The sequence below is a fragment of the Centropristis striata genome, chromosome 14, assembly GCF_030273125.1.
Source record: "Centropristis striata isolate RG_2023a ecotype Rhode Island chromosome 14, C.striata_1.0, whole genome shotgun sequence".
Taxonomy (NCBI): domain Eukaryota; kingdom Metazoa; phylum Chordata; class Actinopteri; order Perciformes; family Serranidae; genus Centropristis; species Centropristis striata.
The window spans coordinates 16,858,065-16,881,874 of NC_081530.1; the positions used below are offsets into that span (position 1 = coordinate 16,858,065).

At 41.8% G+C, this 23,810-nt stretch overlaps 1 protein-coding gene across 2 annotated transcripts in view; it reads left to right on the plus strand.

Moving 5' to 3' along the window:
* The first annotated feature begins 796 nt into the window (after positions 1-796).
* The window catches only part of cica (capicua transcriptional repressor a), a 46,664-nt gene continuing 23,650 nt past the window's right edge, over positions 797-23,810 (plus strand). For both annotated transcript variants that reach the window (XM_059350678.1, XM_059350679.1), the window contains exons 1-5: positions 797-1,107; positions 4,638-8,337; positions 9,257-9,524; positions 19,871-20,002; positions 21,733-21,886. In XM_059350678.1, coding sequence (XP_059206661.1) covers positions 4,855-8,337; positions 9,257-9,524; positions 19,871-20,002; positions 21,733-21,886 — 4,037 coding nt within the window. In that variant the 5' untranslated portion in view covers positions 797-1,107; positions 4,638-4,854. The remainder of the gene's footprint in view (positions 1,108-4,637; positions 8,338-9,256; positions 9,525-19,870; positions 20,003-21,732; positions 21,887-23,810) is intronic.

A 23,810-nucleotide genomic window follows, 5' to 3' on the forward strand; every position in this document is an offset into this window, starting at 1 on the left:
CAGCTCGCTCACAGTGTGTTTGTGTGTGCGTGTGTGCAGGGAGGCCCAGAGTGTATATGGGTCACTCTCTTAGGAACCATAATCCCACGTTTGGACTAACTTACTCACTGGGGTTTCACTCTTCCTGTTTGGCCAAGCTGATGGCAACAAGCATAATGACCTCACCACAGCATTCGGTCATTGGCCTGCAGACCCCGGGCCTCTCAGCCAATCACATGCTGCTCTGGTGACGTATAGGCTCCAGCGGCTGTCCTGATTGGGCGAGGGGGCGGGACTTACGGATGCTGTGCTGTTTGGAGCACCTGATTAGCTGTGGAGGGAGAGGGAGAGTTTGTGAGGGGATGGAGAGAGAGAAGGCATGAGAATTTGGGAGTTGGTGTTCTCTGTGGTTCGTCTGAAACTACACTCAACCTGTGGCTCACATGGATCACAGTGGAGAAACTACAGGCGTGCAGATGAATAATAAGTCAGTTAGAGCTGTGAAGTTGAAGTTATAATATATGCGACAGCTATGAGCATGACATATTGATCTAAATTAATTTTGACAATTGCATGTCAGTGTGTTCTTAATCAGATTAAATAAGTCTAATATGTTTGAAAAAGGGACAGACAGCCGCCCCTTTTTTCTCTTCGTTTTTGTAGACAAATGAAGAGGGGATGAGAAGAAGAAGAGAGAAAGATTACAGTCCCGTCCTGCGTGCCTCTATAAGTCACAGACATGCCCACAGAGGAGCCCCATTGGCCGCCGCAGCCTCGCTCTCCCAACAGCTGTTCTGTGTTTTCCCACACTGTAATTGGCTGCGGAGCGCCGTCCATCAATTTTACTTTGACGCGTGGCTCCGCCCCCGCGCCATCCCATTGGCTACTGTAAGCGTTCGTGCTCCGCGATTGGTCGCTCGGGCTGGTTGTCAAGGCTTTGGGGCTTCATTCACCATTTTGCGACTGTAGTGTAGAATGTACAGGGCAGTAGTTTTTCCTCCTTTTAAGTTGCTTTGCCGGAGAAATATGAACGGCCGCTAATTGGCAGCTGCGGACGACCGGCCACCCTGCCCTATTTTACCCGGCGGACTCAACAGAAAATCACCCAGGGGTACTATATTAGCTCTGGTGAGTATAAGCTGCCCACAAATCTTTCTCCTGCAGCACTGCAGTGGGGCTTGTTGTGCTTTTGCCGAGCTGCTAACGTTGTTCATGTTTACTGTGGCCATAAACAGTGTTAGCAGTTGAGCTGATCAGCATATTTTCCGATATCTGGGTGGCCTACGGAGAGGAGTAGAGGGCGGATTGGGTGTCTTCTGCGAAAAAAAGGGAGCGGTGCGGATAGACATAGTGAGCTTGAAACTTTTCCACTAGAAATAAATTCAACGCCATAACTGCCGTTGGACTTCCTAGAACAACTGTTATTTTTTCCTGCGTTGTATCAAAACCTCGAAAACTCGCTTGTCATACCTCCTCCTCCTCTGTCTCACATATTTTCTTCCTCTTTTTCATGAATCAACGTGGCTGTTTCAATTAATGTGTTTTTGAGGGGCTCGAGGGGCCTTCTCCTTGGACTAGTTTGTGGCCACATATTGACACTTTCTCCTTCTCTTATCTCGGTTGCAATAATGCAAATGACGACGAGGGTCAGCACAAAGTTATCCGGGCAGCTTTAGCTATATTTTCAGACGACTGTCACTTTCGGATGGGCCAAACAAACCCGACTTTGTCTGCTTGTTTGTCGCTGGTGTTGTGTGTGTGACTGTGGAGTGGATTGACAAAGTAAACGCGTTCATCTGTTTGGGGCATTTCACACTGTCATGCAGCACAGGGAGTATGAGCCGTATTGTATGGTATTAAGGGTTAATATGCCCGTTAAACCGGTTATTTCCTGGTGACAAGGAGTTGAGGATTTCCAAGCGGCCTTGTGTGTAGTTGAGGCCTGGTCGCTGCACGCCACGGCCTGCTGTGTTGTGGAGTAAAACTGGTAGTAATCGCGGTACTACGAGGGCTTGACACATACACGGTACTATCCAGCTAAACCAGAGGTGACGACATCACCTCCTGTAGTTTGCATTTTGCGCTTTAGGCCTTTAACTGATGTTATCTACTCTGGCTTATGATTATGTCAATATAGTTTTATGAACCCTGGCCTGTAGCACAGTAGTACTCCTGTTACAAACTTTTACATGTCATGCCGTTTGGTGAGGATCAAAAATATACCATTAGTAATGATTTGGCAACTCCATTGGAGGTTAAAACATAGTATAAAGGGACTGAATGGTGTGAAAAGTTCACCACTATGTCTGTATTCCCTTGTGATAGTGAATTAGTGTAGAGTGAGTGAGTGAATTTAGGGCAAGGCTGGCAAACATTTGTGGAGCGCATATGTAGTTTTATTCTATATTTACAGCATAAATATGTATATACTTTATACAGTATTCATTTGCATTTTGCTTACGTTGTTATTAATTTGTTGTAGCCCAGTTGTGGTCGAAAATGTGATTAAACCATGATGTATAACCGGACAGTTAGCTGAACTAAATTATACATCCAGAAAAGCAGCAGTTCATGTTTTTGTCACCTCACATGACTTATATCAAGCTAAATACCGCCCGCAGTCATACTTACCATGTATTTGTGGTAACCCATTAAAAGCTTTTCTGCAAATAAAACATGACTGAACTTGTTAACCTGCGCATTATGTATACCTGATGAGCAGAAAGTACTCCGCTTTGATAACTGAACATGAAACATAGGAGGCCTACTATAGCTTCCATATGGACTTCCTTGCTCCATATTTCACGAAGGGGAGTGTGAGTTGCGTCAGTTTGTCTTTAAGCTGTTATCATTAGGCCCATGACTCTGACACCAGCTGTTGTACACAGTGCACTACTGAGTAAACACACGTAGCATACCTCTATCGTGACCAAGTAAGGCTGGCTGCCAAATTATTTTATGGTGGCTGCTCTACAGCTGTCTGTCCTAAATAGGGATTTACATAGAGGACAGAGGTGGCTATTAGCTCTGTATCGCTCTGTGTGCACTATCAACTATCATCACATAGATGTTTGCTGTGTGTGTGTGGCCTTGAGACAGGCAGCACTCATCTCTGAAAATGGATTTCTTTCTAGCCATTATGATGTGCAAGATATTAAAAGGACCTGAATGAATGCGGGCACTCACAGACAAACAGGAAGGCAGCATAAGGGAAAAGAGACATGCAGACAGAGAGAAAGAGACTGGTGGGAGGATGGATGTAGAAACAGGGACAGACAGGCAGACATGGAAGTTAACAGACAGTCAAACAGTCACTGACAAGTAGACATGTCTAGTGGTGGATGACAGCCATCAATCCCGAACATTTTTGACAGTGAATATCACAGTTGGAGAGAGAACTATCAGAAAGACGACAGTGCATATAGGGGGTGTTTTGATTCTCCCTCTTATACACTTGTTGTTAACATTTTTCTGGCACTCATAGCTCTGTGGAGACTCTTGTATTGGAAGAAATGAGGCAGAGCACACAGCAGCTAGGACCCGAGGCAAGTCCCGCGCGTATCAGCCACACAGCAAACAAACCAGTTAAATGACAACAGTCTCCCGTTCAACAAGTCAGCAAAATCAATCTGTTTTACTTTTCTACACCGAGGCAGAACTGTGAATGAGTCCGGTGCGGAATAGGAGATATTCTGAATGACTCTGGCATGGCTAAGAGCGATGCTGAATGGCTCTGGTGTGGAATAACAATTATTCGGAACAACTCTGCTTTTCTGGATGACTGCAGCACAAAATGAGGATAGCGACTAAGTGTAAGGAGAGGAGAGAAAAAGAGATACTAGAGGTAGAAATCAATATCGGAGAGAGAAGGCAGACAGGGGATAAGAATGAAAGTGTAATAGTAGCAAAGTGAGTGAGAGAGAGAGAGTTAGAGAGGGAGGAATAAAGTAACGGGAAGTTAGGTAATGGTCTTCCACAGGAAATGGAGTTTGTAGGGGCGGATTGACTCTGCTTTGAAATACATAGATAAAGGTCGCCACAGAGAGAGAGAGAGCGAGAGAGAGAGAGAAAGGGAGGGTTTCAGTATGTGAGCGAAGAAGGAATTCCCCCGCCTCTACTGCCCCGGCCAAGAAGTAGTGTGTGTGAAAGAGTGTGTGTGCATGCAGAAAGGCTTGTCTGGGCAAATTGCAAAGTGCTCCTCACTATTTCCATACTGTGTTGTAAGCCTACATTGTGTTTACCCTACAATATGGCCTCCTGTTTTCAATATCTACCTGGTATGGATGCAGGCCTTGTGTAATGTGAGTAGAACCTGTTATGTAATGTATTAATGTGTAATGAATTTGTAGATGAGTCATATTCATCACTACTATAGTACGATGGTGCATCATTTAGCAGGTAATACATTTTTTAGAATTACTGTTTAACTGTTTATTACTCCTATTTTTGGTGATCACAAAGTCCTTCTTTGCTTTGCTCTTATTTTGAGTTACTGATGTTTTTAATAATTAAAGTGATTAATTATTTTGATTTGACCAGTCACTTTTCGTCTCTTAGCCATGCAGTTAGTAGCTATCTTTCGTGATGAATGGGCTTTGTGCATGTCTGAATGTGTTTGCCACATGAGTAACCCACACTCCCTGTTCTCTTTCTTTCAGAGTCTCTGGAATAAGGTGGGCAAGTGCCGAAGTCGCGCAACGAAGACAAGACAGGATGAGAGAGAGAGGCCCTGGCAGAGGAGGAAAATAGAGAGAATAGAAAGGAGGAGGAAAGAAGAAAAAACACGAGGCAGAGCAAGAGAGGAACGCCAAAGAGAATCTCTGGGATAAATAAATAAAAAGCCTTGTTTGGAGAACAGGCGAGCTAGATGAAAAGATGAAGCCGATAAAAAAGCAGGGCCGGCGCTCTCCTCCCTCCACCCGGGCCAAAGGGGGGAAGCGTCGCGGAGCTGGGGATGCCCCAGAAGGAGGGGAGAAGAGAGACTCAGACGAGAACAGAGACAGAAGCAGATCCCCACAGAACCGAACTCCCTCGTCTTCATATTCTTCTAATTCACATTCAGAGTCCTCCCAGACAGATCCAATCAGAGTGCGGGACTCTTCAGAGGGGGAGGGGCTTCACAGAGAAGGCCTGTCAGAAACGACGGTATCACTGGTGATGGATCCTGGAAGGTCAGCTGTGAGCGGCAGCAGCCACAGTGACAGCGGTGGCAGCAGCTGTAGTAACAGTAGTACACCAAGCGCCAACAACAGCCCGAACCCCGCCTCCAGCCGAAAAACAGCCACCTTCAAGGCCCGTGTTCCCAAGAAGAAGTACACCTCTGAACACTGCATGTCTGCTACTGGTAACCATAGCAACCCTTCATCCAGCACGCCCCCTCCTTTGCCTCTTAGTGGCGGAGTCATCAACCACGGGTCAACGGGTTCAGGAAGCGACATCTGTGTCTCACACCCTGATGGCAACAGTCAGAGCAGGAGCCTGATGGACGACTTCCACAGCAGGACCACTGGCAGGGAGGGGCCTCAGGGCGGCTCTCCAGGACCCCCGATCCTGTCTCTGGGAGGGGACAGGGAACGGCCTGGAGGTGTTGAAGGGGTGAGGGATGTGGAGCGAGTGTCGCCCAGTCCCTTGCCTCGCTGCTCCTCAACAGACACGGCCAGCGAACACTCAGCTGACCTGGAGGTAGTAGGCGACTCACACCCCCACACACAGATGTCCACACACGCTCCACCTAGTCTCCCTGATGCACTGTCGGACGCCCTCGCCAAAGGGCTGAAGAATCAGCGTGTCCTCGCTCGCCAGCTCAGGAGAAGAAGTGATGAGGAGGGAGGTAGCGAAAGGAGGGATGAAGGGGGGGACATGGTGTTCCGGGCTGGAGTGGTTCGCAAGGTCAGCGGTGAATATGGAAGCCTGGAGGTGCAACTGAATGGCGAAAAGACTCTGTGGCGTTACCCGTATAGACATGACAGCCCCCCAGGGGTGGTTGACATTATCCTAGATGCCTCACCACCTGGTGTCCATCCAATAGCTATTGGCACCCGTGTCTGCGTACCATTTGGCAATGAGGAGGGCAGTGAGGGCCAGTGGCAGTGGTACCGAGAAGGTGTGGTGACCCAGGTGGACACACACCCTGCAGTGGCCAACCGCTACCGTGTCCTGCTGTCTGAGGAAAGACCTGACTCTGTGGATGATGAAGAGGACGGCAGAGGGACAGCTTGTGGTACCCAGGCAGTGTGGGTCTCTAGACAAACACTCCGGCTTCTGGTGCCACCTTGGGACCTGGATCTGCCGTCTGGAGGAGGACGAGATGGAGAAGAGGAGGCCAGAGACAAGGAAAGAGAGCGGGAGGATAGGGAGGAGATAGATGTGGAACAGGAGGTGTGTCGTTTGAGCCGGGGGATGACACCCGGCGTGGCGTCAGTGTTGGGTAGAGGAATCCCATACCCAGGCATGGTCCCCGTTTCATCCGCAGCAAGCCACAACATCACCTCCCCAGTAACCCCAGCGTCTGTCCTCAGCCTGGCTCCAGGCAGAGAGTGGGAAATGGAGAAAGACTTGGAGAGGGAGAGGGACCTCCAGAGAAACCAGGAAAGAGAGAGGGAAAGAGAGCGAGAAAGGGAGAACAGTGCAAAGCAGCAGCTCCAACAACAGCAGCAACACCACCCGTACATGCCACTCACCCCTGAAGAAGACATGGAGGTGTCCCACTTTAACATGCTCCCAATGGGGGCGATCATACCTGGGGCCAAACCAATGGCAGTTCCCCAACACCGCCACATTGTCTCTAAACCCCCGCCTGGCTACCTCAATCCCCACCTGTCTGTGGTGCGGGGCATCGGGATTCCCCCTGCACACCTGGCCTTGAACCCCCACCCTCCTCCTTCACCTGTCCTATTAGGCCTTGACCCAGCAACCGCAGCAGCTGCAGCAGCTGGTGCTGTCATCACCACCCCTCAGCTGCCTCCTCTCCCTCCCATGTCCTCTTCCACTGCATCCTCCTCCAGAGTAGAGAAGGCCTCAGGAGGCGGTTCTTCCAGTGGAGGAGCAGGTGGTGGCGGTGGATCTGGATCAGGTTCAACCTCCTCCTCCTCCTCACGTTCCCGCACCCCGCTGACAGCTGCCCAGCAGAAGTACAAGAAGGGAGATGTGGTGTGCACGCCAACAGGCATCCGTAAGAAGTTCAACGGGAAGCAGTGGAGGAGGTTGTGCTCCAGGGAGGGCTGCTCTAAAGAGTCCCAGAGGCGAGGATACTGCTCCAGACACCTCTCCATGAGGACCAAGGAGATGGAGGCCAGTGGAGGCAGCCGGGAGCGGGGTGGAGCCAGCAGCACCGGGACCCTGACGCCATCTGACCTCCGACTGAGCGGTGGCAGAGCTAGCTCAGAGTTTGACTGGGATGAGACGTCACGTGAAAGCAGCGAGGCCAGCAGCCGTGGAGGAGACTCCCGCCCCCGCCTGGTCCTTCCCTCTCTGCTCCCCCAGGACCTCTCTCGTTTCGACTTCGATGAGTGTGAGGCAGCGACCATGTTGGTGTCCCTTGGGGGCTCCCGCTCAGGCACGCCCTCATACTCTCCTATCTCCAACCAGTCGCCCTTCTCCCCGACCCCATCGCCCTCACCCTCTCCGCTCTTCGGCTTCCGACCTGCCAATTTCAGCCCCATCACTGCTCCTGCCTCCCTTACTCCACGGCGACATCGCCAGCTGAGCGGCACTAAGATGGGTACACCAGGTGTTGAGCGAGAGCGCCATCTGTCTGGTATCGTGCCCACTTTCCAGACCAACCTCACTTTCACGGTCCCCATGAGCCCCAGCAAGAGGAAGCTGGACACCCACCCACCCCCTCCGCTGCCCACAACCCAGGACTACCAGACCAAACCTGAGCAGCAGCAGCTGGTGAACATGGGGGGTGGAATGGTTGGAGACCCGACCCTGGGCCACAACCCTGCCGCCTTCCGAGTCCTCTCCCCCCAGAGTCAGCCCACAACCCCGTCCTCCCTCTCCTTCCCTCGGCCTCGTAGCGCCACCAGCAGGCCGCCATCCTCCGCTGCCTCCACGCCTCCACCCATGCTGGTCTCTCCCACTCCTCCCTCCCCGCTGCCCCAGGAACCGTCCCCACGCCGCATTGTGCCCCTCAGAGATTCTCCGGTTATTGTCCGCAACCCAGATGTCCCCCTGGCCAAGTTCTCTGACGGCCCGTTAGGGAGGAGAGAGCGGAGCAGGTCCAGAGAGCACAGCCAGCCCCAACACACAGCTCCACCGGGCCTGCAGGTCCCCGTCCCCATCAATGGGGCCACCACTAACGGAGCAGTTCTCCTGCGCAACCCCACATCCACTCTCGTCCTGGTCACCTCCAGCTCGGTGAGAAAGTCACTATTTTTTGTTTTGTAGGGTGGGAAAGGGTTGTGCACAGTTTATGAATTGGCCATATTGATAAAATCTTATAATTAAATGTTATTCTATGTAACAATAGCAATATTATGTCATAAAGCAATGGTACAGCAAAAAAATATATTTTTGATCATGGTATATACTGTCCCAACCCTATTACAGTTTGTATCAAGGGCTTTCATGACATCCATTTAATAGTATTACATATTTTTAATCACAAGAATGTAAAAATAAATGCTGTTGGAAAAGATTGTTCTTTCAAAAGTGTCCAAAAAGTGGGCAATGTAGAATCTGTATAATTCTGTTAGTGACTGTGAATTTCCCCTTGAAAAGAAATTAAAAGATTACTCCACTTAAAAAAAATCTATATTTTTAGTAACAGTTACTAATGCTGATAGGCCTTTTAGTTGGCCCTTTGTTTGTAACTTGCTCCAAGTCAGCTTGGATTCACAGCAAAGCAGAGTCCAGTGTAGACACAGATTCATTTCAAGTCAATATCATTTATAAAGCTCCAAGTTACAACAGAAGTTATGCCATAGCACTTCTCATATAGAACAGGTCTAGACCGCACTCTTTAGTTATCAAAATGATCTCAGAAACCTCTAAAACCACTCCCGCACTTAAGTCAATAGCGTGACATGGAAGTAGTGTTATTAGTTGTGTTGTGAAGACTCTCTGAGTGTTAGGAACGGACTGAACAAATGGATTAACAGCAGAGAGGTGGATTATGCTGCAGGAGTAGATTGAGTAGCTGCTATCTTTTAAGTATTTAATTCTCATATGATTTATTTTTAGTTGAATATTATTTTTGAAAGAAGTTATGCATCTACTATTGGCATGAGTTAGATCACTGCAAATGCTAAAAATGCCTTTTTGATGCCTCCTCCAGTCCCTGACTCCAGCCGCAGTGGGCCACACTGCCCTGTCCAGCCCCTCCACGATGCCCACTTCATCAGGCTCCATCCTGTCCTCCTCTGGTTCTGGAGGCAGGGAGCGGGAGAGGAAACCTGAGGGACACCAGGATGCCTCTGGAGGGGGGCTGCCACAGCCGGTAGCCTGTCACCCCACGCCGACCGCCCTGCTGCCGCTCATACTGCCAGCTGAGTCGCCTCACCCGGCTCCACGCAAGCAAATCATCATGGGACGGCCGGGGACTGGTGAGTAAGGGCGGGGAGATGGAATGAGAGCTCATCATGGCACTGCGGCTTTGACCTTTGTTCACATCAGATACAAAGTCTGCTGAGCCACACTTCTGCTATACTGTAAAGTAGGAAGGGATGTGCAGCAGACTGGAGCTTATGTACTCTAGCCCAGTTATTCTCGCTTTCATTATCTCTCTAGAGTTACAGGAGTGTCATCAGAGTGCTATGGCTATGACTCATATACACTCTACTATTGTTTGCATGCAGTGTAAGAAAGAAACCATCTTCAAAGGAGGCTTTTTTGCTGCTTTGATCTGCATTTCTCGTACTTTTTGACCTTTTTTTAGGAGGAAACTCCGAGCTTCGAGGAGTTTTTATTGGGTTATTGATATTTACTAGGTGTATGTGGCATATACTACATTTTCACAGATATTTGAGTTGAGATTCTTTGAGACTGCTTCAGGCTGCTTTTGTTTTATAAGAAATGCTCACACTTTATAGTTGCTTTATCAATGACTCTCTTAAAAGCAGCCACAGTGACCACAGGGAAACTATTTGCATTCTTGCTAACAAGTTTTTTAAAGTTATAAGTTGTTGGCTTTTTTTGGACATTCTTATTTGACCCAAGGAAGAGGGAAGCTGCTCATTAAATAAATAGCTCAATAAATAAATTGATATGTAATTTTTGTAAATATGGGGAAAATGCAAAGAGGAAACAGTGCAGAAAAATACATTAAAAAAGAATAATAAATAAAACAGAAAAGGGAAAATTTAATAAAAATGGTAAAGAAATAGAGGAATTAATGCAAAGATAAATACATGAATTAAAGAGAATTTATACAATTTATGTCACATTTTAACAATTCTTTAATCATGCCTATATTTAATGTAATATTATCTTTGATACATTTAATTCGTTTTGTTTCATTGGCATATTAATTCAATTTAATTCGTTTATTTTGTATGATTGATGATTTATAAGTTTTAGTCCTACAGTAAATTTTGGTGTTCTATAGACATATATTGTGTTTATTTTCTCATTACCTTCTTTAATTACTAGTGGAGCAGTTAATGCAGACAGAATATAATGAGGATGAATGAGGATAAAAAGGGGTTGAAGTTACTCTTATATGCTATTTTGTATACTCTCTTTCGGAGTATGTATTTGGACAAAAGTCTGTTGTGAAAATGTTTTTGCCAGCTTTGTGAGCACTCTGTTGGATATAAGAAAATTGGCCGCTGTGAAATAGAGGTGTTTGGGTTAATCATATACTGTGTGCTTGTTTCCATGCCAACGTTGCAATATTACAGCCCAAACTCAGAAATGCTACTTTGAATATAGGAATGAGGAAGATAGTTTCCATTTTGAAATGCAGTATTTCTCATTTTGTGTCATTTCAGCACAACACGTTCTAAATCTGAAAACTGAAAGTGTAATAAGTGAACGTGAATTTGTCTCAGTGCAGACAGGTTTTGGCTGAGAGTCACAGTTTATTCTAACATTTGATAAAACAAGAGGTTGTATTACACTTCTAAGTCATAGATGATAAAAACCTGCAGGGCACTTTTCAGTTAATTTATTCTTTCAGAAGGCATGGTTGCAGCTACAGAAGATTTGTTTCAAGCCATAAACTTAGAAGCAGTGATGGAATGCAACAAAGTACATATATTCAAGTACTGTACTTTCAGGTACTTTTACTTTACTTGAGTATTTCCATTTTATGAACCTTTATACTTCTGGTCCTACATTTTGAGATAAATATTATAATTTTTAGCTGACAGCTTTAGTTACTTTTCAGGTCGAGATTTAACATGAAAAACATGATCAATTTAAAGTGATTACACATTATTTTTTAATTAAACTTCATAACAGTATATTAAGTAGTTAAAATGAGCCCTATCTTTACAAAAATGATAACGCTGCTTACAAAAATACATCGATAATAATAATCCAATAATATATTTAGAACATACATAACAGTCTGAGTGGGGCCATTCTGCATTACTAGTACTTTTGCTTTTGTTACTTTAAGTAAATTTTGATGCTGATACTTTTGTACTTTTACTTCAGTAAGTTTTGAATGCAGGACTTTTACTTGTAGTGGAGTAATTTCACAGTGTGGTATTAGTACTTTTACCTCAGTAAGGTATCTGAATACTATTTTCACCACTGTACAAAAGTATCAGATTTATAGCATGAGGATCTGGATAGGGTAAACACTTTAACTAGTAGATTTTACCATAAAACGTCCCCAGTTTATTACTTATAATTGAGCAGTTCTTTTTTGTATTACAAGTCGTATGGAAATGTATGTTTGAACATACAAATGAGATACTATCTTATTAACTATGTTCAAATTTGCATACATTTTTAAATTATGTCTTCCAGACCATAAGTCTGAAAATTGGATAAAGCTGGCTTCAAAATTATATAGGTGACATATATCACATTTTATCAAACTATGAATCGGAAAATAATGTTAGCAGCAATAATAAATTACATTTTTATGTTTTTAGCAATTAAATGGTCTGTAAATCAAGCTATAAATGATATATACACAAACTAGTTTGTAAAAAACTTCAGAATAAAAATGAAACAAAATTAAAGTTATTGTATGTAAATGCTACTGAAGTGGAGATTCTGGCTCAGGGTATGAGAAAAAATTATTTTGAGAAAACAAACTTTCTCTTATTAAAATTCCACGTTTTGCAAGACACTACAGCAACTGTTATCACCATGAAACTTACCCAGTTACACAATTATTTTTTGTACTACTAAGTTTTCTGAAATTCTATTGTATTATATGTTTTAAATATGCAAATTGGGCATTATTTTATGCAAACTTTAGGTGAATTTAGGAGAAATCTACAGAGGCAAATACATTGAGTGCAGTACAGTAAACACCTAAATGTTTATTTTGGATGGTTTATTTCCACTACTCTGAAAGAGGACATGCTATGGAAGCAAAATAATTAAAAATCTCAAATTTGGCCGGTGCATAAAACATAATGTTTAGTATTTCTCAACCCTTTACTGATTAAATTAGTACTTCTTGATTCGCTTCAGGCAGTACGGGTGATATCAGAGTGAAACCTTTTTTTCCTCCGAGGCGTGCAGATCAGAAAGGTTTGATATATCAGCCACCCAGAACTGCCGCTGCGTTGTGTGTGTAATTTGTGACTCAGGCTGTGTAGTAGTGTCAGCTACTGAGTGTGCGTGTGCAAGGGGTGTCACCCTTTCTCATATCTGTGTGTGTGTGTGTGTGCGTGTGTGAGAGAGAGAGAGTTAAGGGGTGTTTCACTCTGAAACTTTAAAAGGGCGAGAATATTGACATGTCTAGACATGCAAGACTGAGAGCTGGAGTGCAGAGAGCAACAAGGACGTTCACGCCTCCTCCTCCTCCACACACACACACACACACACACACACACACACACACACACATTCATCTTGCGGTTCCAGACAATCAACAGCCTCAGACAGGGCAATAAGGGCAGGTCCAGCGTGATGTGAATGTGTTTCATCACTCTCAGCAGAAAAAGGAGTAATCATATTGCCGGCGTGTTGTCATGGATACACTTTTTCCACCAGTAGAATTAGTGCAGTAAAGCGTTGAGGCCTGAGCTGATTACTGCTTTTATTTCTCACTCTTTTCTCTCTCTCTCTCTCTCTCTCTCTCTCTCTCTCTCTCTCTCTCTCTCTCTCTCTCTCTCTCTCTCTCTCTCTCTCTCTCTCTCTCTCTCTCTCTCTCTCACCCCTCGCACTGCTGCTAACAGCCACCTGCCTCTGTAGCGTTACGTTTCCTCCGCCATACATTTTTAAAAACACCTAGAGCCACAGTGAGCCCAGAAACAAACACAGGCAGAAGGCAGTGGAGGCCCCCACGGCAGAGATCTCTCCTAAAAATAGCCCAGCTCAAGTGCAGCTGCATTAGCATCACAAGTTTCATTACCTCTCTCTTTGAGTACATCTGCAGCCTTCAGTGAAGAAGAGATAAGTGCTCACATGTAGCTGAGGCCCCATCTTCTTACACAGCACAGGAACTGTAATATTACCTTTTCACCCACAGGAGAAATTATTTAGATTTAAATTCTCAAAGTGGCAGTAAATGTGTAGTCATATGGTGCCTGATATAGAAATTAGAGCCTGACAGATGTATCACTTGACAGATATCATCGGCTGATATTTGCCTATCAAAGGCCTATCAGTATCATGCATATGTTGTCCGATATGTGTCGTTATGGAAACTTTTTTTTCTTACAAAATATATAATGCAGAAAATGTTACTTGGCATGATTTAGAAATGTTGTTAGCTATTCATTCATTTATTTATTTGTGGGTTTAAAAAAAAAAAAAAAAAAAGCAAATGACTGAATCCCAACAGTAAGGATGTTTATTTAGCTATCTGTTTTATTCCTATTTATTCTATATTTCCTCATTTATAGAATTGACTGACAATGTTATACATTGTTTAATAATGTATAACAATGTTGCATATGATTTAATTAAGTTTTATGTTTAAGAAGGTAGCTCTCTGGGAAAATTTGCAGAGTGGGGAAAAATCGGTGCACAAAAAGAAGGTTTATTTTCATTCCAGCTCAAAAAATTACTATATTGGCCACATTATCGGTCACTGATTAGTTTCCCACTCTGAAATCAGTATCAGTATTAGTCTCAAGAATCCCTTATCAGTTAGGCTCTAATAATATTTTTTTGAAGGTACCTTGAGAGCTACTTTCTCAAACATAAAACTAATGTGTAACATTTTTTTACACTGCATTATTCAAACAATGTTTTACATTGTCAGCCAAGTCTATAAATGGTAACTGAGACAATAAAGAAAAAATAGGTATAAAATAAATATCTAAATAAACATCATTACTGTTGCTGAGTAGCAGAATTTCCCACCTTGAAGCAGCTGCTCACCCCGTCAGGTGTAGTTCTTTCTCACTGCCTCCTCTCGCTCGTCATCACTGTCAGCGCTTCAAGTAAACCAATAGAGACAGATGGTTATCTGCGCAGTGTGTCTGTCTCCGATATTTTTCACAACTCACCACTGTTAGTGCTTCCCTGGAATATTCACGCCTCGCCTCTTCGAGGTGTCAGCAGGTGCTTTTAAAAGTTTTGAAGACTCTCAAGTCAGATTTGTTTAGCACCTTGAAAGATAATTCTGTATATTATATTTTCTCACTGTTGACAAGTGAAAAGTCCCAAACCAACAGTGTCTGTCTCTTTTAACGACGTCCCCAGTCTGTTCAGAGTACACTTATAAAATTATGTTTTCTACATAATATAGCAATTTCCTTAAAATAAAATACAGTATGGGGGGAAAGGTATACAAAATGTACAGTCTGGTATGTACCTCGGTAGGCCTGTCACAGTATAATGATAATATTATCATATCCAGCTTCGCAAAAATTAGCTTGGTCATGTTTACATGTGTTTGTTTTCAAAAGGATTACACCAATATTTTAGCCAATTTTATGCCATAAAAACTGCAGGTTTTTCCCAACTAGACTTCGGTTGTCTTATTGGGTTTTTTTTAACAGCACCAAGCCAAATGAACAGAAAAAAAGATGCAGATGGTAACAAAGGTCCTAACCACTGAGTTTAGTGCCTTTGTTAAAGAATGAGCGAAGTACTTGATTTAAAAAAAATGAAAGGGTTATTTTTGTTAAGAGTTCATTTTAATTTGTTGTTTTGGTTGTTTGGAATATTATTATTTTTCTGGGATATTTTTCTTTTCTTTTTTTTCCATTCCAAATAAATTGTCTGAATATTCTTTTAGAATTAAAAGATCATTGCTCGTTGAATTCCACTATTATCATTATATCAGTGGCATAAAGTGGTCTAAAAATGACAATAATATTTGTTTTTTTTCTGGGGCAATATGTCATCCAGCAAAAAGTAGTTATCTTGACAGGCTTATATCTCAGATCTGGCGTCCGGACTCTGTATGGTTTGGTTTTTTTTTTTTTTTTGCATTTTCAGCAGGGAGAGCAAAAATAATTATTAAAAAAAAAAAAAAAAAGTGTTTATTTTGAAATTTTTAAATGTTCAATAGGGGTGCATTGGCAGAATTCTTACTGTTGAGGTTAGTCAGTTAAGGCAGTCATATACTGGTATTTTGTCAGTAAGAAAAAATAATTAATAAACGTCACAAATGTCTGTAACATATGCTCAATGTAATGCTCTGTTTTAAACCTTTGGCCTGTTGATATTTCCTGAACTGCAGCTTGCATGCAGGCATAACAGACAGATTAAAATGCACATGTTAAGACACATTATAGTAAAGAGTTTAAGCACTTATATATGTATAATTCAATATATTTTTTGCTACGATTGATTGTGGTTGCATTCAAATAATCAACTTGTATCAGTTGTTACTTTAGCATGGTTTGAATTTGCAGTGAGGAGGCAGCCTGAACTCTGTTTGATGCATTCTGGTGATGCTTTGGTATATTGAATGAAGTGTATCAGGGCATGGCCTTGGTGGAGATCTGCACTCTCTGTGTGCCCTTCTAGTTTTTGTTTTTATTTCAATCCATACACAGTGATATTTAGTTGACGCAGAGCTGGAAAGTAAGGCGGACTGAATAGTAATTATGTGTATGTGTTTGACCACAGTTGTGGGTGGAAGCTGTGAAGACTGTTGATTTTGCACTTCCACTGAGTGACATTCTGACTCTCAGGCATCCTCAGTGTTACATTAACACGCGACAGGTTTATTACAGTCTTGACCCAATAGACATTTCCTGTTGTTATTCAAATTTTTCCCACAACTGTCGTTTGCTACAGTTGGTTGTTTCTGCCAGCATTTCTTTATTGTCCAATACAGGAAAGCACTGATATGGGCTTTTTGATTTGGACCATTAGCCTGTTTGTTTTTATTAATATTAATTAATTATTTTTCGGACATATTTGACACATTTCTGGCATTGCGTACATTATGTTTTTGGTCCGTATTGATTTTTCTTCTTCTGTTGCTTATATTTTGCTTTATCTGCAATCTTTCTTACTTTGTATTGCAACTGCTGCACAACAATTTCTCTTTGGAATTAAGTTCTAGCATATATCTTATCTTTTTATCTTGGCTTAAACCTTCCAGTAACTTGCTGTTGACTTACTATGTGACCTCATAAATCCTTAACATCAGTTTTTGTTTATGATCTGACATACCCTCCGGATAACATTTAGGTTTCCAGCAAATGGAGACAATCCTTTAAACAAATATAAATATGTATATAGATATAATAATGCCCCAAAGGCTTCTGCTGATCAGGGCTAGACGGATAAAACCAATATTATCTTTTTGCAGCTATATCGGTATTGATGTATATTGTGTTGTTTGCTCTGCATGGCTTGGCTCTGCTCGACTTGACTCAGCTTACTTTCGGTACCAGGTCCATTTCTCTATTCTGTTTCCCACTGTGGATAATCCCCCCTCAGTCTAGGTTCGATTCTCAGCTGCTTGTCATAAGACGGCTGCATGAAACTCCTGTGACATGATTTTCAATGTGAAACCGGGTGAAAACTTCCATTGGCAGCCAAACAGAGAATCGCCTGCAATTTGTGAAGTGTACAGCATAGGTTTTTTTTGTGCTTTTCGAAATAATAACAAAATTGCTTTCCCCTTTGATGATAGCAGGATGCCCCCTTTTTTGCCAGTGACATTTCACTTTGACCAATCAGTGTTCTGCAGTGTTTTAAATCCGCCTTCTAGTATCCTCTTAGCTCACTTGGAACCTCCACCGAGTTGGAACCAAAAGTATCCTTAAGTTTTGTTGATGGAAAACTAAAAAAGAGTGCAATGGAGATGCAATATAAGTCCACCGATTGACAAGAACTTGCAGTACAGAATTGCCAAACTCGGTGTGTGGGTATTTAGAAATAGCATCTCTAAAGAGAACATGTGTTTCCATCAACAAATATATCTGTTCATTTAAAAAATTTGCATGAGAAAAGCTTGATTGAAACACCAAAATTCTATAAAAATTCACACATTTAAAAAAAAAAATAAGGTAGTGTCTTAAACAGGAGATGGAAATGCCTTTTCTGAATAAGTTCTGACATAGCAAACATTTAACTCACATGACTGATCCGCTGTTTCCTGTTTGACTTGAAAGAACAATTATAAGTTGAACAATGAATCCAATTCCTGAAGACTTCCCTCCATTTTCTCTCGATTAGCAACCTCTTTTTTGTTGTTGTTTTATCTCTACTTCTTTTCCTGTTTACTGACGGATTAGCCTACAGCAATACGTTACAATGCCATCTTCTGACCAAAGTACATTTATGCAGCTTTGTTTATTTGTTCTCATTCAGTTGATCGACACATCCCTAATTCGCATTTTCTTTATTGCTACATTTCAAGATTTTACTTCAAAATGTGCTTTCACTTCAATTGAAACTTGACAAGATTAGGTTTCAACTGTAAAATGTTCCACTTTTTATTGTTGAATCTTTAAAAATTGTTTATATTGATATCATCATAGGCCTTAAAGACCCAGTATCACTTGGGGCGTACTGCTGATGTGTCTTTGAATCTCAGCAGTATATCTAGATCAACCTAGTCTTGCCTGACTCAAGAAAGCAGCTTCTGGTGTGTAAAACATTTGAATAAGCCTCACTTCCTCAGCCGAAGTTCCGCATGCAAACAGCAACATAAACTGCCAGTAAGTAGTAAGGAGTGCAAGGTTCACAGAGATAAAAGTCCCGATGCACTGAATCTGCATTCAAGAGAAAAAGTCATGAACAGTGTGAAAAGTGCATCCAGGATATGTTTACATTTTCTTCATTGTCTGCTCAGCAGTATCTGGATCTCCATTTTAGATGAACCACAGCTGGCGAATGGTTCGCTATAAATAGACCATTTTAATACTTTATTATAAAATTATTAATGGAAACTGGACATTGCAGTGCTGCAGCAGAGTTCATAGCCAGTTTATTTCTGACAGGCTAGACCTGTATATGGAATACCGCAGTCAGGGGAGGAGTGGAGGGTGAAACTGAGGCCGAGATCTTTATTATATAATACTTTATAATTGTATGAATTATATTTTTAGATATATAAATGTACAGGTACTTAGGATGAACTGCTGCTGGTAAAACCATGAACTGTTTCGCTGATTCCCAAAGTAGAAGTATCGGAAAATGAAGAAGTGATGACATTGGCAGTAATAGTTGTGGTTGTAGCACTTGTGGTGTTTGTTACAGTTATATTATTAGTACTGGTAGTGGCTGTAGTTTCAGTATTAGCAGTAGCAGTAATGGTACTGTTTCGGGTGAAATTATAGAAAAAAAGCACAAACACAGGCCTCGCCTACAATACGCAAATGTAAATTATCATCAGGGGTAAACAGCTTAAAGTGCAGTATATATTGTATAAGAGCAATACAAAAATAAATAGGTATTACCTCCTTTCAAAATAAAATGTCTAAAATATTTAAAGGTAACAAAATGGTGAAAAATGTAATTTGTTAAGAGAAATAAACATAAAAATAACAGTTTTCAAAACTACAATGACTGCAGGTAAAATCCCACTGTGTTTTCTGCCTCTATTTGCGCTGTGGTTGCTGTATCACTTTGTCCCGTTTGGTTTGACCTCTTGATGACACAGTAACTAGTTCCAGTTGGGGGCGGCAATGCAACATAGTGGATACTGACTGGCATAAAACCCCTGTTTTTTTTTTCATTTTATGTCAGGAATTCTTTTATCCTATCCCTTTCGCGACTATAAATCAAGGTTTTCCTCACAATACTTGAAACACTAACACAAAAACTCAACTACAACTAGTCAAATACTCAAAAATAGAAATAAAACTGCTGATGCATGCCTTCAACTAAACTGAACTCAAAACCAAAATGAAAGACAAAGTAATAACAACTATTGAAAACTTCAAAACTATAATAGCTCTGTAGTCTTTCCTGACTTGAAATGGTTCCTGCTGCAGAGACAGTTCAGTTCAGAGTCTGAAGTTCTGCAGCAGTCTAGACAGCCAGTAGTCTGGAGTCTGGAATCTCTGTGGATAAAATAACAGGTTCCCTCATCACATCACACCACATGACCCCTCAACTCTCATTATCCTGAGGGATCGTCTGTGTGTGTGTGTGTGTGTGTGTTGCAGAGGGGGGCAGAGTAGGTGACTGAATACACAACTCCATTCATGGTCTTCAGTTTCTGTGAAAGTGTAGTTTTTAGTAGCGTGTTAGCTCATCAGCTGGCTGACGATCACGTAGGATTTCACATGCTGCCAGAGGGCAGAGCGCTACCTTCTGTCTACAGAGCATGATACTGAGAAGGATAAACATGATGACATTTCACTTTTTCTCTCTTCTCTCTCCCTTCGTGTTCCCACAGTTTGGACCAACGTGGAGCCTCGGCAGGTGCCAGTGTTCCCTTGGCATTCGCTCGTCCCTTTCCTGGAGCCTAGCCAATCAGGAGCGGCTGCCCAGCCTGCTGATGGCCAACAGCTTGTCAATCAGAGCAAAGGTAGCAAATGACCCTCCCCCTCCCCCCACTCCCTTTTCTCTGGAATTCAACTGCTTGTATCCAAATATATATATATATAACTACATCTTATAAACAAGTATTTCCCTCGGTATGAGAATAACTGGAAGTAGGCACGGCTGTGTTTCTGCCAAAACACTCAAGTACAAATGTTGGTTGGACATACCAGCAGCCAAGTCAGTGTTTCCCAAAACAGTTGAATTGCAAATCAGCACAGTTGGTATTCACACCAATATAGTTCCAGTAACATTGTTGATAACACTGTTTGCTGACTGGAGTGCTAAAATTTATTCAGAGACTAATATTGACTGCTGAGGAGCTCGTCAGCAGAGCTTCATTAACTCTTATTTTAGGTTTTTATTCCTGCACCTCTATAAGAGCACCAAGTAAGGAGAACTCAAAAATGTATTGTGTGCAGTATAACACAGTCAGAATGCCATAAATCATAAACAAAGAAATACCAAAAGTTGAACGTCTTTGATTTGTATTTTACAAAAATAAGGAATGAAATGGAATCTATATATGCAACTTTTTCCAGGTTATGAAAGAAGCAGGCTCTACTATATATAGTGCTATATATAGCTATATATATTGAACTGTTTTAACAACCGCTAATAACCTAATATTGTCCTCTCCCCTCTGCTCTGTGTAAACAGCCTGCAGTTCAGTTGAAGTTTGACTGAATTTTTGTTATGCAACTGTTGTTCTCAGCTGAGTCATTTAAGGCTCCCCAGTTGCCCTGAGGAGCACAGAATTAGATGTTTTTTTTATATAATATTGTTAGGGCAAATGGTTTATTTTTGGAAACTTGTAAAGTAATTTTTATGAAATAATACTATTTTAGGCTTAGAGTTTCGTTATTTTTTCTGACAGAAGCATTGGTCACACATGATTCATTCAAAAACACATCATCAATCTAAAAGATAAATATTCAGTCTGCTAAAATATATAAAATAGAAAAGCAACATAACCTTCATATTTCGGAAACCAGATCCAGCGAATTGTTGGCAGATTCACTTTTAAAAATGACTGAATATCAAAATAGTTGCTGATTCATTTTCTGTCAGGTGACTAATCATTTCTCTTCACAGTGTTAAATATATCACTTTTTAAGAGATTATGGCACCCCATTCATTAATGTGTCAAAATAAAACAGATAAGACAGTTTGCTATTTTAGTTTGTATGGGCATAAAAGACAAAAACAACTTTTATTTTGGGGGAATTGTTTGAAGAGATCATTTTTCAAAAGAAGGCCTAACTTGCAGAAACAGTATCTTTTTTATTGTATTATTTATTTACCCTTATTTTCCCCTTTTATTTTTTATAAATCATGTTTTTTTGTGCATTCACTGACGTCAATCAATAGGTTTATTTATGTTCCTTTGCACATTTTTTTGGTTACAAGTTACAATGGACTCACAGGAAGCAAACTAAGTTTTGTAATGACTAGATTTACTTTCTTAATGTACAGATATATTCACTAAACCCATGAGGGAACATTGCTTTTGTATGCGCCCAGTTTTCTTCTTACTACTGCAGCAGATTCTAACATAGATGTAGTCGAAGCTTCTCACACCTCCCACAGCCGGAATAAAGCTGCTCATCAACACGCTGCATGCAGGGGAGCCCTGCGTTTACACATATGGCACTGTTCCCTCTCACTTTCAGCAAGCTTCTCACTAACTGGATATAAATGGCTTTTATTTTTTAGAGCCTCGTTGCGCGGTGGCCCTGGTGAGCGACGGGCGGACAGGCCCTCCGGATCTAGAGAGGGGCTCGCCGTCATGCCCTCCCCCGACCAATGACAATCCTCCTGCAGACAGGGGCGGGGCTGACAGCGAGACAGAGAGCGACACAGACGACCCGTAAGTACAAAGAGGCTGATTTCATTCACCTGGTTTTTTTCATGGCACTTGATGTTTTGAATTCATTTTTTAAAGATACATTAGATTCTCGGCTGCCTCACAGCAAGAGGGTCACTAGTTCGACTCCGGCCTGCAGCTCTTCTGAGTGGAGTTTGCATGTTCTGACCGTGTCAGCGTGGGGTCTCACCCAGTACTCCGGCCTCCTCCCACAGTCCAAAAACATTTACTTAGGTTTAATTGGTGACTCTAAATTGCCCGTAGGAGTGAATGAGGGTGTGATTGTCTGTCTATATGTGTCAGTTCTATGATAGTCTGGAAACCAGTCCAGGGTGTGTCCCGCCTCTCGCCCAATGTCAGATGGGATTGGCTCCAGCCCCCCGCGACCCGAGTCCAGATAAACGGTTAAGGATAATGAATGAATGAATGAATGAATGAAATACGATTTTCTCAAAGGCAAGTGTGTCCATCAGTTCTGTGAGCCGTAGTTTCCATGTTGGTACTTTTGCTTTCTCTAAAATAAAAGGACAAGTCTTTTTGCATTACATCTGCCCGGGAGAGTTGTTATGTCAGTTTTTCCCCCAGAAATATTAAAATTGGGTCTGGGTCTATCTGAACATTCAGTATCTTTGACAAAAATGTGCAGATATCTGTCCAGTCACCTTGTATTCCAAAGCGTCACTTTGAAGAAAATAACCTTAATAAACCCAGTGATTTCTGCAAATGTCTGCTTTAAAAAATAAACATTGCAGAATAAAACAGTTTTTATTTGTCAGCAGTGCATTTTGAGGTCTTGTGAAAGTCCAGAAGTGGCTATGGATGGCAAATGGCATCAAGAGGAGGAGAAGAAGCACAAGAAACAAAAGATTTCATTTAAATTCAGGTGTAGAGTAGCGCCGTGGCACATTGACCACATTGTGAAATGAGGCCAGTCCACCAGTCAGACGCAGGAAACTGCCAGACGACCGCTGATCCAATTTAGGTCTTGTTGACATGCAACTGGAGTAATTTAAATCTGTCTGTTATTTAAATATAAACCCACTGACATGAAGTGGAATGTCATAACATCAAAATTATTCCTTATCTGATCCCTACTTTAACTACTACTGGGGAAAAAAGTAAACTTTATTTTTTTGTTCTTGTTAAACCTCTATAGACACACACACACACACACACACAAACACACACACACATTATGTACACACAAAGTATAATAACAATATTAATAGAAAATAAAATAGAAATCAATTGAGAAAAGTTTTAGGAGGGGGGAAGTTGTAATAAAATATAAAAAATAAGGTCATAGCATATGTTCCAAAGAAAATGTGACATAATTATCTATTTACAATATGCCATATTGTAAATAGTAAAATAATTCTTTCAAGAGCATATTCATTACAGATTTGACATATGAAAAAAGTGCATTTCAAATATTTTCCACCATTGAAAAAGATAAATGAAGCTAAATGCTTTGTGATTGAGCTGAACAACCTTCATCTCTAATAATTATTTTCAGATGAGTCGGTACAGAATATGACTTACACTATATCCCGCTATAGAAGACAAAAAAAAGAAGATAAATAAAAAAATAATAGATTAATTAATGGTGATGGACCTCTCAGAATCTTGATGTTAATTTCCAAAACGATGTGTCCACTTGTTATACCTTATAGTTATAAAATATGGAGATATAATAAAATGCTGTTTTCAGCCAAGTCTGTAAGCTAACCTTCTGTCCTTTTAAAAAAGTTTTGGTGCTGCATTTAAAGTAATTTTGAACAAACACTTCATACATTGTGTTTCCTTTCTGCTACTCCGGCTATGACTCACCAGAAACAGATAGTAACTGTAGATTATATCAGACGCAGCTTGTCTGCGTAGTTTGAATCACAGACTTTAAAACTCCCAAGGACGCTACGCTCAGAAC